The sequence below is a fragment of the Rhopalosiphum padi genome, chromosome 1 (genome assembly GCF_020882245.1).
Source record: "Rhopalosiphum padi isolate XX-2018 chromosome 1, ASM2088224v1, whole genome shotgun sequence".
NCBI lineage: Eukaryota > Metazoa > Arthropoda > Insecta > Hemiptera > Aphididae > Rhopalosiphum > Rhopalosiphum padi.
Window position 1 is genome coordinate 90,023,101 of NC_083597.1, and position 15,583 is coordinate 90,038,683.

The 15,583-nt window shown below is 32.3% G+C and overlaps 2 protein-coding genes and 1 long non-coding RNA gene across 3 annotated transcripts; all 3 read left to right on the top strand.

Moving 5' to 3' along the window:
- The first annotated feature begins 817 nt into the window (after positions 1-817).
- LOC132927357 (uncharacterized) lies at positions 818-2,059 on the top strand. Its single transcript, XM_060991869.1, has 3 exons — positions 818-1,153; positions 1,583-1,681; positions 1,847-2,059. The coding sequence occupies exons 1-3, from the start codon at positions 983-985 to the stop codon at positions 2,057-2,059; spliced, it is 483 nt and encodes a 160-aa protein (XP_060847852.1). The 5' UTR covers positions 818-982.
- A 46-nt stretch (positions 2,060-2,105) lies between these two features.
- On the top strand, positions 2,106-2,960 carry LOC132923780 (uncharacterized). The gene is made up of 3 exons (XR_009661261.1): positions 2,106-2,209; positions 2,375-2,780; positions 2,870-2,960. It is a non-coding gene; the product is annotated as an uncharacterized LOC132923780 (long non-coding RNA).
- Positions 2,961-11,212: 8,252 nt separating this feature from the next.
- LOC132927365 (uncharacterized) lies at positions 11,213-11,996 on the top strand. The gene is made up of 2 exons (XM_060991881.1): positions 11,213-11,618; positions 11,784-11,996. The coding sequence occupies exons 1-2, from the start codon at positions 11,448-11,450 to the stop codon at positions 11,994-11,996; spliced, it is 384 nt and encodes a 127-aa protein (XP_060847864.1). The 5' UTR covers positions 11,213-11,447.
- The last annotated feature ends 3,587 nt before the right edge of the window (positions 11,997-15,583 follow it).

Genomic DNA, 15,583 nt, shown 5'->3' on the forward strand with positions numbered 1-15,583 from the left:
TATTAAGTTAGTAACTACTATAGTTAATTATTACTAGTAAAATATTATACTATATTTTTTCAAAAAAAAAATGGTTTTTAAATAAATTGTAGAGTTACTAAACAAATGTACACATTACATTGATTTTTAAATATTACTTAAAAATAAAAAAGTAATATTATTTTTATTTTTATTAATCTTATAATGTTTATAAACTGTATTTAAGTATTTTCAGATCTGTTGGTTGCAGTAAGAATATTTATGAGAAACTTTGTTTTGTTTTCAATTTTTAATCCTAACTATGAAAAATTGGGTAAGTGGGTGTTGCTTTGCTGTACAATAGGTTAATAATGGGTGTAATGCATGGTGTGACATTTAAATACTATGAAAAATAATAAGATATGAGTAAGTATTTATTACAGATTCATACAAGCCAATATTAAAAATAGGTATTAAAATATAAAGGTTATCTGCAAAATCTTTTTAAATTGAAAACGGAATTACTGCAGTTTTATTCTATTTTATTAAAATACATTTAGAAACCGGGGATTTAGAATGTTCGCAGAGTGAGATTTCATAACTTATTCTTAAATTATTATTTTTTAATATTTGAATTAAAATGTATTTTCGACATATAAACTAAAAACATTTATTGCTACTGGCTACTAATATTGACGAGTTACTATGATATTTATGTTGTTAAATACATATCAATAATAATATTCGTTTCGGTCAAACAGTTTATTATAACAGTCTTAGTATAGAATACGTCGAATAACATATTCTGGTCTTTTCATATTTCAGTTCTTGTTTTTTGTATCAACGAGTAGTGACAAAGTATCCGTTCGCTCGTGGTACCCTGTCCTTCAAATTTGTCAAAAACCGTTCTGACTGCATCGGACAATCAGTATTAATATTTATTCATATTATTGTTTTGCTTATAAATTGTTACGCAGGGAACGATCAATCATACTTTCCGTTCAAAGACCAATCTGTTTTTACAATGCATATTAAGGGGCATCATTATTTGAGTTCAGATGGAGAATGGTCGATCTTTGGAAGCGATAGCGAAGAGTCACAGTCCGAGAAAAAGACATCTTTGAACGTGTGTCCAGTGCCGGCAGTAGAGTCATTGGCACCGCGGGCGAGTATACAAATATGCGACACTCCACAAGTAAATATTAGTCATAGTTTTAACATTATATCATTGAGTCGCCCCGCTTTCAACAAGCGTCCTGGGCTTAGACACAGGTCGCCCACCCCGAACGCCGATCCTGCGTCGGTGTGACTTACCGAAAACCTTACCACCAAATAAATTAATAACTCAATTTTAACACAGATAGTACAACCAATATCAGCTAGAAACTCAAAAATTACAGTGCCGGCAGTAAAGTCATTGGCGCCGCGGGCGAGTAAACAAAAATGCGGCATTCCACAAGTAAATAGTAGTCATAGTTTTAACATCATATCATTGAGTCGCCCCGCTTTCAACAAGCGTTCTGGGCTCAGGCACAGGTCGCCGACCCCTAACACCGATCTTGCGTCGGTGTGACTTACCGAAAACTTTACCACCAAATTAATTAATAACTCAATTTTAACACAGGTAGTACAACCAATATCAGCTAGAAACTCAAAAATTAAAGTGCCGGCAGTAGAGTCATTGGCGCCGCGGGCGAGTAAACAAAAATGCGGCATTCCACAAGTAAATAGTAGTCATAGTTTTAACATTATATCATTGAGTCGCCCCGCTTTCAACAAGCGTCCTGGGCCCAGGCACAGGTCGCCGACCCCTAAAACCGATCTTGCGTCGGTGTGACTTACCGAAAACTTTACCACCAAATAAATTAATAACTCAATTTTAACACAGGTAGTACAACCAATATCAGCTAGAAACTCAAAAATTAAAGTGCCGGCAGTAGAGTCATTGGCGCCGCGGGCGAGTAAACAAATATGCGACACTCCACAAGTAAATATTAGTCATAGTTTTAACATTATATCTTTGAGTCGCCCCGCTTTCAACAAGCGTCCTGGGCTCAGGCACAGGTCGCCGACCCCTAACACCGATCTTGCGTCGGTGTGACTTACCGAAAACTTTACCACCAAATTAATTAATAACTCAATTTTAACACAGGTAGTACAACCAATATCAGCTAGAAACTCAAAAATTAAAGTGCCGGCAGTAGAGTCATTGGCGCCGCGGGCGAGTAAACAAAAATGCGGCATTCCACAAGTAAATAGTAGTCATAGATTTAACATTATATCATTGAGTCGCCCCGCTTTCAACAAGCGTCCTGGACTTAGACACAGGTCGCCCACCCCTAACACCGATCCTGCGTCGGTGTGACTTACCGAAAACTTAACCACCTAATAAATTAATAACACAATTTTAACACAGGTAGTACAACCAATATCAGTCAGAAACTCAAAAATTAAATTTCCTAGTAGTAACGCAATTAAACGTCACTCGTGCTGTAACTCAAAGGAGCTTAATTTAGATTTCTCGTGCGGCGATGTAAAAAATCGAAGTATGAACTTTAACAACAGTGGTAGATATGATATCAATGGAATAAAACACGAAAAAATGTCCATCAAGAAATCTAAAATTATAAAAAAGAAACAAATCATAAATTTGTACACAGACAGCATGAACAAGGTAAAAAATTCGGCACCTTCTGTTAGGAAATCGTCGTCTTTTATTAATCGTCAGGCGAAACAAAGGGAAATAGACCGAACCAACTACATCTTATTACAAAAATTGTTACGCGTGAAAGCATCCGTTAAGACTTTTCGCTAATTTAAAAGTAAGGAACATTATTATCTATGAACGACAAGCAAATAACATATAAATTTATAGGTAAAAATAGGTGCTAACAGTCGTTTTATGTTGCAGGTCTTCTGCGACGGATTGACATCTAGCACCTGGGAACTGACAGCTTATCGTCTATGGCAATCGGCGGCTAGTGAGTCTAGCTACAATATACATAAACTATTTTTTTGTTAGAAAATAATTCGTTGGATAAAAGATATTTATTTATTTTAAATATTAAATTTTTAAATAAATATATTCATAGACATTATATCTCTTTTTGGTGAATAAATATATTTATAGACAATGTATGTATTGTTGATGGCAGTCACGTATACTAAATAAAAAAAGGGGGGTTAGGTATATAGGTGGCGGGAGTTTATAAAATTTAGCAATATAAATTGTGCAGCAACATAATAAAACAATTTTTTTCTGGCGCATCAGAGTTGGGTCCCGAGTACTAGAGGCTAATTGCAGGTTGTGTATTAGTAGGGTGTCGGATTTTTATAGGTTCTACACTAGTTGGGTCCTGAATTATTTTAGGTATTACACTTGTTCCTGAATTTTTTTTGGTAAGTACTACATTATATTAACATTTACCTTCTCATTTTAACAGACTTAGGACTGTCTATGATCTATTTAGACCACAAGTATGGTTAAAAATGTTTTTTTACAGTTTTAGATTCTGAATGGAGTGATGAATGTATTGATTTTACAATGATGTGTTTTTTTTTTATGGCTGTCATCACTTTTTAAAGTAGTAATAATGCTTCGATTTTTGACTTCAGCCCCTCTTTAAAAAGGATAATTCATCTAAGAAAATAAGAAAATAAAAATCGAAGCATTATTACTTCTCAAAAATTGATGACCGACATAAAAAAAAACACATCATTGTAAAATCAATACATTTATCATTCCGTTCAGAATCTAAAACTGTAAAAAAACATTTTCAACCATACCTGTGGTCTAAATAGATCATAGACAGTCCTAAGTCTGTTAAAATGAGAAGGAAAATCTTATATAATGTAGTACTTACTAAAATAGATTCAGGAACAAGTGTAATACCTAAAATAATTCAGGACCCAACTAGTGTAGAACCTATAAATATCCAGGACCCAACTAATACACTACCTACAATTAGCCCCTTGTACTTGGGCCCAACTCGAATGTGTCGGGAAAAAATAGTTTTATTATGTTGCAGCACAATTTATATTGCTAAAATTTATAAGTTCCCTCCCCCTATATACCTAACCACCCCCTGGAATTTTTATTTTGTATACGTGCCTGTCATCGACAATAGGTATATTTCTATGATTATATTTATTCATTAATAATACATATATTGTCTATGAATATATTTATTCATCAACAATAGATATAATGTTTATGAATATATTTATTTAAAAATTTAATATTTAAAATAAATAAATATCCTTTAACCAACGAATTATTTTCTAACAAAAAAATATAGTTTATGTATATTGTATCCAGACTGACTAACCGCAGATTGCCGTAAAAAACACACATATCATTGTAATATCAACATTCAACACATTCATCACTCCGTTGAGAATCTAAAATACATATTATATAATATAAATATAGCCATATAGGCAAATTAAAAAATATTTAAAATGTTAAAATCATTATACAATATAAATAAAAAAAAAATAATATTTTTTAAAAATCACTTTTGTGTTGGTAAAAATGTATATGACATTAATTTTACAAAATCAAATCGATTTATTGTTCCTGCAATTTTTTTATTCATATTGTCAGTTATAAATTTTTCTTTTAGTAAAATGCAGTTTCTTATTTTTCCTAACTTCAACACTTCTCATTTCAATATATAAGTATCAATTTGTACATTCTTTAAAATTTCTAGTAACTGATAAATATTAGGATGTGCGGTGTAAAACATTGAATTAAAGTGGGAATGAAATGATTCACAGGAATTTGTGGTTCGCATTATCGTTGGCCGTTGCATTAAATTCTGACCAAATATTTGGTGGAAATCTCGATTCTTCATTAATATAATTATCAAAAACGTTGTCAGTGAATTCTCGAATTCGGCTGTCATTTGGTTGGATAGACATTAGGTCATCAGTAAAACAATGTTCCACCTCCTCTAGGTGTAGAAATGGTAAGCTAAAAAAATATTTAAGATATTTACTAAATTCAGAGTCACTTTTATATTCATTTGACATTCCTAAACTTTGAATTTTCCGCCATCATCTCTGTCCTAAATGGAATCTACACCCTTTAATATTTGTTTCTGGCCATACTGATAAAATAGAATTATGAATAGCTTCTTCAAAGTCTACATAAGTTGTTTGAGGTGAAAATTTCAAATTAAGTTTTTCGCATTCATTACATAATATCCGAAATTGTTTTTAATAAGTGTACAATCGTAACGTGTTAAAGTATTTATATCATTGTTTTTTAATTCAGAATATATAGTAATTTAGATGGTTTTTCACATATATCGTCTTTAGCTTTTCTCTTTAAATTATTATTCAATATCTGCCTATTTAATATTTTCTCAGAATCACAATTATGGTTGTGTATCAAATCTTGATCAATAAATTTATTGTTGGTATATTTAAAAAATGACTTACATGATCTGTGAATACATCTCCATCGTTCAATATCATATTTCAAAAGTTTATGAAATGGAATTTTAAATCCTTCTATAATCATATATGTTTTTACCCTTTTCACTGAATACAACGTTAGAGTCTTCCATAGTGCTAGTCGTTAGAACACAGAACACTTATACTAGAACTATAGGCGTGCAGGCTATATAGTCGTCGTCAGATAACTCGTCGACAAACAGAAAACCGGCATTTATCGCTGCTTCAGATAGTTTATTATAAGATATGTCAAAATAAATGACTGAATCTAACGAAATTATCAGATATTACCGATAACACTGATATTTTATTACACGAATGCTCGAAAAATCCATAAGAGAAAACTACTTACGTCTTTTTTTATTACGAATATCCCAATAGTAATATTATATACATAGGTAATTTTCATTTACTTTTCAATTTAATAAAATTGTATTAATATTATTATTTTTTTTATTTTTTATTTTACACAATAATATATACAATCTGTACAATTTTGCACAATTAGCATATTTGATAAGGGTTACAATAATACATGAGTACGTGAGTAAGAAGCCACCCACTAGTGGCACTTGACTGGAAGTTTATGAAAACTAGCTATATTTTATATACTGATTTTTTTTTTTTTTTTTGATATTTGATATTAGTTCCCTAGCAAATCGCGGCACCATCTCCTTTTTAATCGACACCTGGGGTTGCCAGGTAATGTTTGGATAGATAGGTTTTTAATGAGTGGGTTTTGGTGTGTTTGCCGCCGGGCATGAAAGATTTTGTAGGAACGTATAGCTTCTTCTGTCATAGTTTTAATTGACAGGTCATTATGTATAGTGTAATTCGAAACAAAGGGTGGGGCATTTGTAATTTTTCGAAGAGCGATATTTTGAAATTGCTGAATTTTATTTGTATTGGACGCTTTGCTGTACCCCATAGTTGGAGACCATAAGTCCATAAAGGTTTGAGTAATGTTTTGTACATAAGAACTTTAATTTTTAAACTGGAGTGTTTGTTATTTGTGAGTAGCGTTCGTAGTCTGCGAAGACGGGCGTTTAAAGCAAGTCTTTTTATACGGATATGGCTATTCCAAGTGAGGCGCATATCCAAGTTAAGTCCAAGATATTTGACTGAGTCAGATGTGGGAATAAGTATGTTATTTAAATATACATTAGGACAAATGGAGTGGCATAACGTGAATGTTGTATGTACTGACTTAATGGGATTTGGTTTAACGCGCCAATCGGTGTACCATTCAGACATTAGGTTGAGATGAGTTTGAAGATTTTCCGAGGCCGTAATAGGGTTTTTGTCAATTGATATGATGGCTTTGTCATCCGCGTAATCAGCTATAGAAGTGTTCTGGGAGATAGGTTGATCAGAAGTGTAGATATTAAAAAGAAAGGGGGAGAGGATTCCACCCTGGGAACTCCAGCTAAGATTTTCTCGATTTTGGATACTGAGGAGCCAAACCGGATTTGAAAATGGCGGTCGCTTATATAAGACTTAATTAATAAAAATAAACAGGGCGAAAGAAATTTTTTTAGTTTAAAAAGTAAACCTTCATACCAAACTCTATCAAACGCTTGGCTAATGTCGAGAAAGGCACATGTGCAATAATGCTTGTTTTCTAGGGAGCACGAGATTGCGTCAACTAGTCTATGTACCTGGTGTATTGTATTATGAGCTGAGCGAAAACCAAATTGCGAGTCAGGTAAGATCTTGTTCGTAGACATGTAAGGTAAAAGTCTTTTAAGTATCAGTCTTTCTAGTATCTTACTCTGTACGAAGAAGGTAGATCAGGTAGTTTGTCTGGTTTGGGAATCATGACTATGTTTGAGAATTTCCATAAAAGTGGGAAGTATGAAAGCCGTAGGGTTGCATTAAATAAATAGGTAAGGAATAGGATAGCTTTTTTCGAAAGACATCTAGCAACTTCTGCAGTAATAAGATCAAAGCCTGGTGTTTTTTTGGTGGAATATTTTTGTATTGCTGTTTTTATTTCATTTTGTGTAAAACACTTTTCAGGGTGATGAAGAGGCATGGGACAATCTAAGTACTGGATAATCTTAGAGGTGAGATTTGGATTATTTACGTCGGGATGTGGCTTAAATATCTCCGCTAGATGCTGAATTAATATTATTGTATAATATTTGTCTTACGCTATACTAACTTTCCAATACTATAATTGTAATATCTTATAAGGTATCATAATAATATAGTTTACTGGAATAAACAACTTTACTTAATTTTACATTAATTAAAATACAAGAGTCTGGAGCGCACATGGTTTATCTCTGGTTCTTGAAACAATAATATATTATACATAATAATTATTAGGTTATGTTATCACATACATTATCATATGACGTTATCACAGTCCTTATCCCTAGTTACATCAATACATATTACATAATGAATAATAGTTAATAGTTAATACATATTTAAATCTTTTACATTATATAAAATCAACAAAATCAACTTAACTAATAAACTTAATACAACAAATACAAAACCTAAATAATTATATAATAAAAGTTTATATGTTCAACATATTATTTGGTTTTTTTCTCTTTCTCTCAGATCTTTTTGGTAAAGGAACTTCTACTTCTTTTTCTAAACTTTCATTTATTTCATATTTTTTTTTATCAATAGCTCCTTCTTTTACTTTACTAATTTTCTTTTCTTCCAATTTTGTTTGTTCTTCTCCTTTCTCCTTTACTACTTTTTCAATACTCTTTTCATTTATCTTACCTACTTCGATTAGTTGGTCAATGTGCCTTCTCCATATCACCTAACACTTCTTCGGCTGTTCCTTTCTTCCATTCTTTTTTATTAGGGTTGGAATAATCTCTAGCATAAACTATGTCTCTTTCTTTAAAATATACTTTTCTAAATCTTTTTACATACTTATTTTTTTTTACAGGAATGCATAATTGATCTAACTTAGTTTTAATTTTCCTTCCAAACATTCTATAACTTGGTGACTTGCCAGTTATCCAGTGTGGTGTATTCCTATATGTCAGTAAATATCTTTGAATTAATGTATTTAAAGAAACATATTTATTTATTTTATCCTTAACTGCTTTTAATATACCATTCTTTAAAGATTTAACAGCATTTTCCGCCGATCCATTTGTAGCCGGATGATAAGAAGGGGACGTCACAAACCTAATCATATTATTTTTACAAAATTGTATAAACTCCTCTGATCTAAATTGTGGTCCATTATCTGACACAATTTTGTTCGGTAATCCAAACCTAGAAAATATCTCTCTTAACTTTTCAATAACCGAACCACTGTTCATTATTTTCATTTCAGCTACTTCTGGCCATTTTGTAAATTATTCTTTGGTAAAACAAGAGCGTCTTATCAGTCAATACAGCAACAGATCTGAGTGACGATGAAGAAGCTGAACAGTGGCGAGCTAGAAAAAATAAGAAAATAGGCTATTTTAAGCAAGGCAGCTTAATGGAAAATATGAAAAAATTTAAACCTATTCAAAGTATACACAAGAAAACAAAGATAGCAGTTGATTTAACTACGATTAGTGATGAAGATAATCAAATGACAGAAAATAATATGGTCACCCCAAACGCAGTAAAAACTGTAAAAACATTTTTAACGCTTGGTAATTACTGTTCGCCTATTGATAAAACACCATTAAAATATGATACTTACCCTAACAAACTAAAAAAAGACGTAAATTTTTATAGACAAATGATCAGAAACAACGATAACAAAAATAAAATCAAGTATACTGTAGGCATATATAAACACGTAGAAAACATTATAGGTTACTCGGAAATATTGTTTTCAGATTTTGATACCATTATCCGATTATCGGTCGGAGAGTCCTTATGAGTTATGACTGCACAAAAATGTGGGTTTCTATAATTTTGTGATGTCTATAATATTGGCTAGCTATTCTGTGAAATATAGCAAAAAGTCAAACACATAAATATTCAGTTCGGATTTGGTTTCTGCTATTGTTGAAAAACACAAATATTATAAGGAGAAGGTGACCATTAAAGAAAATAGTTTTCTCGTTATGCCTTGGAATGTAGGAGGTTCACATTGGATAATAGCATTTGTAGATTTTTGTACAAAAGAATGTTTCATAATGGATCCTATGAACAAGAGCGTTTCAATAAATTGGTTAAGGGACTTAAACTATACTGTTCGTATGGTGTCATGGTGAACATAAATGGTTTCCAAAATTGAACTTGAGTAGGTAACCATAAACTACAAAACGTTCCGCTACAGAAAGATTCATATAATTGTGGAGTTTACGTACTATATTATGCCGCTACGTTGATGAACAGAGATTGTTTTGATACGTTTTTCGAACCTATGGGATATAGGCAGTATCTCAAGACATATTTGTTGGAAAATTCTGATTTCATGAGAGACATCTGCTTTTATTGTGACAGGACTGGTTATTCTCATAGAGCAATGTGTCATAAAAAAGATGTTGAATGGGTTGAGTGTACGGACTGCAACCGATGGATGGTGATTCGCTGTATTCCTGATGAGGATAAATTAGACACAACAGCAGACTATGAACAGAGTGATTTTAAATGCCTTTTGTGTCAGGAACAACATTAATCAAAAAAAAAACCTATAAAATAAAAGTGAAGACATGAACAATCATTAAATAATTATAATATTATAATAATTATAATATTATAATAATTATGGTTTGAGTAGTTCAATACAAATATTAAGTAAATGCCCAACAGTAAGTACATAAATAGTTTAGTAGTAATACCAGATACCTAATAGTAATAGTTTAATTTGAATACATTAAAACACTAAGTTTCTATTGGTCAGTGAGTAATAGTCAACAATAAAACCATAAATTATAATTAAACAATAATTACATACTGGTGTACCCGCACGTCTCACACTAACAAGTTTAAATCTATCATAGTAGGTATAGTGAATTAATTAATAACAATAAAAAAGATGTGTATAATGGAGAGCAAAATATATTAAATATATTTTAATTAAAATTTTTATTTTTAATATATACCTGTCTAACATGAAACAAAATAAAATGAATAGTTAAGATAGGTACCTACTAACATAATGAATAACTTGCCAAAATTTAAAACTAAAAACGCAAACTTTGGAAGGCTGCAACTTCAAAAATAACGGTTTGCGCAAATTTATTTTTACATCATTGTTCTTAACTCATTGAAATACATATGTTTCCAAAAAATGTTAAAAAAATCGCGTGGTAGCTAAACTGCAATTATACCCACATTATTAACGCTTTTAATACACGGAAAACGCCGTGACGAAAAAGCTAGTTTTTAATTTTTACATAAACAAAAAAAAATTATGTTTTTGATTCCTACGTCATAGAAACGCCGTGATTTCTAAACATAAGTTTAGTCACATTAATACATGTTACTGAAAAATAATAAAATATGAGTAGGTATTTATTACAGATTTATACAAGCCAATATTAAAAATAGGTATTAAAATATAAAGGTTATCTGCAAAATCTTTTTAAATTGAAAACGGAATTACTGCAGTTTTATTCTATTTTATTAAAATACATTTAGAAACCGGGGATTTAGAATGTTCGCAGAGTGAGATTTCATAACTTATTCTTAAATTTTTATTTTTTAATATTTGAATTAAAATGTATTTTCGATATATAAACTATAAACATTTATTGCTGCTGGCTACTAATATTGACAAGTTACTATGATATTTATGTTGTTAAATACATATCAATTATAATATTCGTTTCGGTCACACAGTTTATTATAACAGTCTTAGTATAGAATACGTCGAATAACATATTCTGTTCTTTTCATATTTCATTTCTGGTTTTTTGTATCACCGAGTAGTGACAAAGTATCCGTTCGCTCGTGGTATCCTGTCCTTCAAATTTGTCAAAAACCGTTCTGACTGCATCGGACAATCAGTATTATTATTTATTCATATTATTGTTTTGCTTATAAATTGTTACGCAGTGAACGATCAATCATACTTTCCGTTCAAAGACCAATCCGTTTTTACAATGCATATTAAGGGACATCATTATTTGAGTTCAGATGGAGAATGGTCGATCTTTGGAAGCGATAGCGAAGAGTCACAGTCCGAGAAAAAGACATCTTTGAACGTGTGTCCAGTGCCGGCAGTAGAGTCATTGGCACCGCGGGCGAGTATACAAATATGCGACACTCCACAAGTAAATATTAGTCATAGTTTTAACATTATATCATTGAGGCGCCACGCTTTCAACAAGCGTCCTGGGCTCAGGCACAGGTCGCCGACCCTTAACACCGATCTTGCGTCGGTGTGACTTACCGAAAACTTAACCACCAAATAATTTAATAACTCAATTTTAACACAGGTAGTACAACCAATATCAGCTAGAAACTCAAAAATTAAAGTGCCGGCAGTAGAGTCATTGGCGCCGCGGGCGAGTAAACAAAAATGCGGCATTCCACAAGTAAATAGTAGTCATAGTTTTAACATTATATCATTGAGTCGCTCCGCTTTCAACAAGCGTCCTGGGCTCAGGCACAGGTCGCCGACCCCTAACACCGATCTTGCGTCGGTGTGACTTACCGAAAACTTTACCACCAAATTAATTAATAACTCAATTTTATCACAGGTAGTACAACCAATATCAGCTAGAAACTCAAAAATTAAAGTGCCGGCAGTAGAGTCATTGGCGCCGCGGGCGAGTAAACAAAAATGCGGCATTCCACAAGTAAATAGTAGTCATAGTTTTAACATTATATCATTGAGTCGCTCCGCTTTCAACAAGCGTCCTGGGCTCAGGCACAGGTCGCCGACCCCTAACACCGATCTTGCGTCGGTGTGACTTACCGAAAACTTTACCACCAAATTAATTAATAACTCAATTTTATCACAGGTAGTACAACCAATATCAGCTAGAAACTCAAAAATTAATGTGCCGGCAGTAGAGTCATTGGCGCCGCGGGCGAGTAAACAACAATTCAGCATTCCACAAGTAAATATTAGTCATAGTTTTAAGAGGACGTCATACCCGCATGTGTTGTTTCTGTCTTACAAACGTAAAACATAGCAAATTTGCGTTCAGCAGAACAGATTTTGTGATGTTAGATTTAATATTAGTGTAAATTTACCTATTATCAAACTTAAAGGTAATAATATTATCTAGGGCATCTCATGGGCTTTTATTGTTATTTTAATTTTTGAGTGAGTTATAGTTACGTAAAATATTAAAACTTTAAAATGCTCCTAATTCGGTTAAAAATTAAAATATCAATAAAAGCCCATGAGATGCCCTAGATAATATTATTACCTTTAAGTTTGATAATAGGTAAATTGGCTCTAATATTAAATCTAACATCACAAAATCTGTTCTGCTGAACGCAAATTTGCTATGTTTTACGTTTGTAAGACAGAGACAACACATGCGGGTATGACGTCCTCTTAACATTATATCATTGAGGCGCCACGCTTTCAACAAGCGTCCTGGGCTCAGCACAGGTCGCCGACCCCTAACACCGATCTTGCGTCAGTGTGACTTACCGAAAACTTTAACACCAAATAAATTAATAACTCAATTTTAACACAGGTAGTACAACCAATATCAGCTAGAAACTCAAAAATTAAAGTGCCGGCATTAGAGTCATTGGCGCCGCGGGCGAGTAAACAAAAATGCGGCATTCCACAAGTAAATAGTAGTCATAGTTTTAACATTATATCATTGAGTCGCCCCGCTTTCAACAAGCGTCCTGGGCTCAGGGACAGGTCGCCGACCCCTAACACCGATCTTGCGTCGGTGTGACTTACCGAAAACTTTAACACCAAATAAATTAATAACTCAATTTTAACACAGGTAGTACAACCAATATCAGCTAGAAACTCAAAAATTAAAGTGCCGGCAGTAGAGTCATTGGCGCCGCGGGCGAGTATACAAAAATGCGGCATTCCACAAGTAAATAGTAGTCATAGTTTTAACATTATATCATTGAGTCGCCCTGCTTTCAACAAGCGTCCTGGGCTTAGACACAGGTCGCCCACCCCTAACACCGATCCTGCGTCGGTGTGACTTACCGAAAACTTTACCACCAAATAAATTAATAACACAATTTTAACACAGGTAGTACAACCAATATCAGTCAGAAACTCAAAAATTAAATTTCCTAGTAGTAACGCAATTAAACGTCACTCGTGCTACAACTCAAAGGAGCCTAATTTAGATTTCTCGTGCGGCGATGTAAAAAATCGAAGTATGATCTTTAACAACAGTGGTAGATATGATATCAATAGAATAAAACACGAAAAATTGTCCATCAAGAAATCTAAAATTATAAAAAAGAAACAAATCATAAATTTGTACACAGACAGCATGAACAAGGTAAAAAATTCGGCACCTTCTGTTAGGAAATCGTCGTCTTTTATTAATCGTCAGGCGAAACAAAGGGAAATAGACCGAACCAACTACATCTTATTACAAAAATTGTTACGCGTGAAAGCATCCGTTAAGACTTTTCGCTAATTTAAAAGTAAGGAACATTATTATCTATGAACGACAAGCAAATAACATATAAATTTATAGGTAAAAATAGGTGCTAACAGTCGTTTTATGTTGCAGGTCTTCTGCGACGGATTGACATCTAGCACCTGGGAACTGACAGCTTATCGTCTATGGCAATCGGCGGCTAGTGAGTCTAGATACAATATACATAAACTATTTTTTTTGTTAGAAAATAATTCGTTGGATAAAAGATATTTATTTATTTTAAATATTAAATTTTTAAATAAATATATTCATAGACATTATATCTCTTTTTGGTGAATAAATATATTTATAGACAATATATGTATTGTTGATGGCAGTCACGTATACAAAATAAAAATTGGGGGGGGGTTTAGGTATATAGGTGGCGGGAGTTTATAAAATTTAGCAATATAAATTGTGCAGCAACATAATAAAACAATTTTTTTCTGGCGCATCAGAGTTGGGTCCCGAGTACTAGAGGCTAATTGCAGGTTGTGTATTAGTAGGGTGTCGGATTTTTATAGGTTCTACACTAGTTGGGTCCTGAATTATTTTAGGTATTACACTTGTTCCTGAATCTATTTTGGTAAGTACTACATTATATTAACATTTACCTTCTCATTTTAACAGACTTAGGACTGTCTATGATCTATTTAGACCACAGGTATGGTTAAAAATGTTTTTTTTACAGTTTTAGATTCTGAATGGAGTGATGAATGTATTGATTTTACATTGATGTGTTTTTTTTATGGCTGTCATCACTTTTTAAAGTAGTAATAATGCTTCGATTTTTGACTTCAGCCCCTCTTTAAAAAGGATAATTCATCTAAGAAAATAAGAAAATAAAAATCGAAGCATTATTACTACTCAAAAATTGATGACAGACATAAAAAAAAAACACATCATTGTAAAATCAATACATTTATCACTCCGTTCAGAATCTAAAACTGTAAAAAAACATTTTCAACCATACCTGTGGTCTAAATAGATCATAGACAGTCCTAAGTCTGTTAAAATGAGAAGGAAAATCTATATATTGTAGTACTTACTAAAATAGATTCAGGAACAAGTGTAATACCTAAAATAATTCAGGACCCAACTAGTGTAGAACCTATAAATATCCAGGACCCAACTAATACACTACCTACAATTAGCCCCTTGTACTCGGGACCCAACTCGAATGTGTCGGGAAAAAATTGTTTTATTATGTTGCAGCACAATTTATATTGCTAAATTTTATAAGTTCCCTCCCCCTATATACCTAACCACCCCCCGGAATTTTTATTTTGTATACGTGCCTGTCATCGACAATAGATATATTGTCTATGAATATATTTATTCATCAACAATAGATATAATGTCTATGAATATATTTATTTAAAAATTTAATATTTAAAATAAATAAATATCCTTTAACCAACGAATTATTTTCTAACAAAAAAATATAGTTTATGTATATTGTATCCAGACTGACTAACCGCAGATTGCCGTAAAAAACACATATCATTGTAATATCAACATTCAACACATTCATCACTCCGTTCAGAATCTAAAATACATATTATATAATATAAATATAGCCATATAGGCAAATTAAAAAATATTTAAAATGTTAAAATCATTATACAATATAAATAAAAATAAAATAATAT

Bases quoted from the DNA above. Each gene is read 5' to 3' on its own strand.
- LOC132927357 (XM_060991869.1), top strand. From the start codon at position 983: ATGCATATTAAGGGGCATCATTATTTGAGTTCAGATGGAGAATGGTCG. The intron at 1,154-1,582 runs GTAAATATTAGT...ATTTTAACACAG, and splicing joins AAATATGCGACACTCCACAA to GTAGTACAACCAATATCAGC. The intron at 1,682-1,846 runs GTAAATAGTAGT...ATTTTAACACAG, and splicing joins AAAAATGCGGCATTCCACAA to GTAGTACAACCAATATCAGC.
- LOC132927365 (XM_060991881.1), top strand. From the start codon at position 11,448: ATGCATATTAAGGGACATCATTATTTGAGTTCAGATGGAGAATGGTCG. The intron at 11,619-11,783 runs GTAAATATTAGT...ATTTTAACACAG, and splicing joins AAATATGCGACACTCCACAA to GTAGTACAACCAATATCAGC.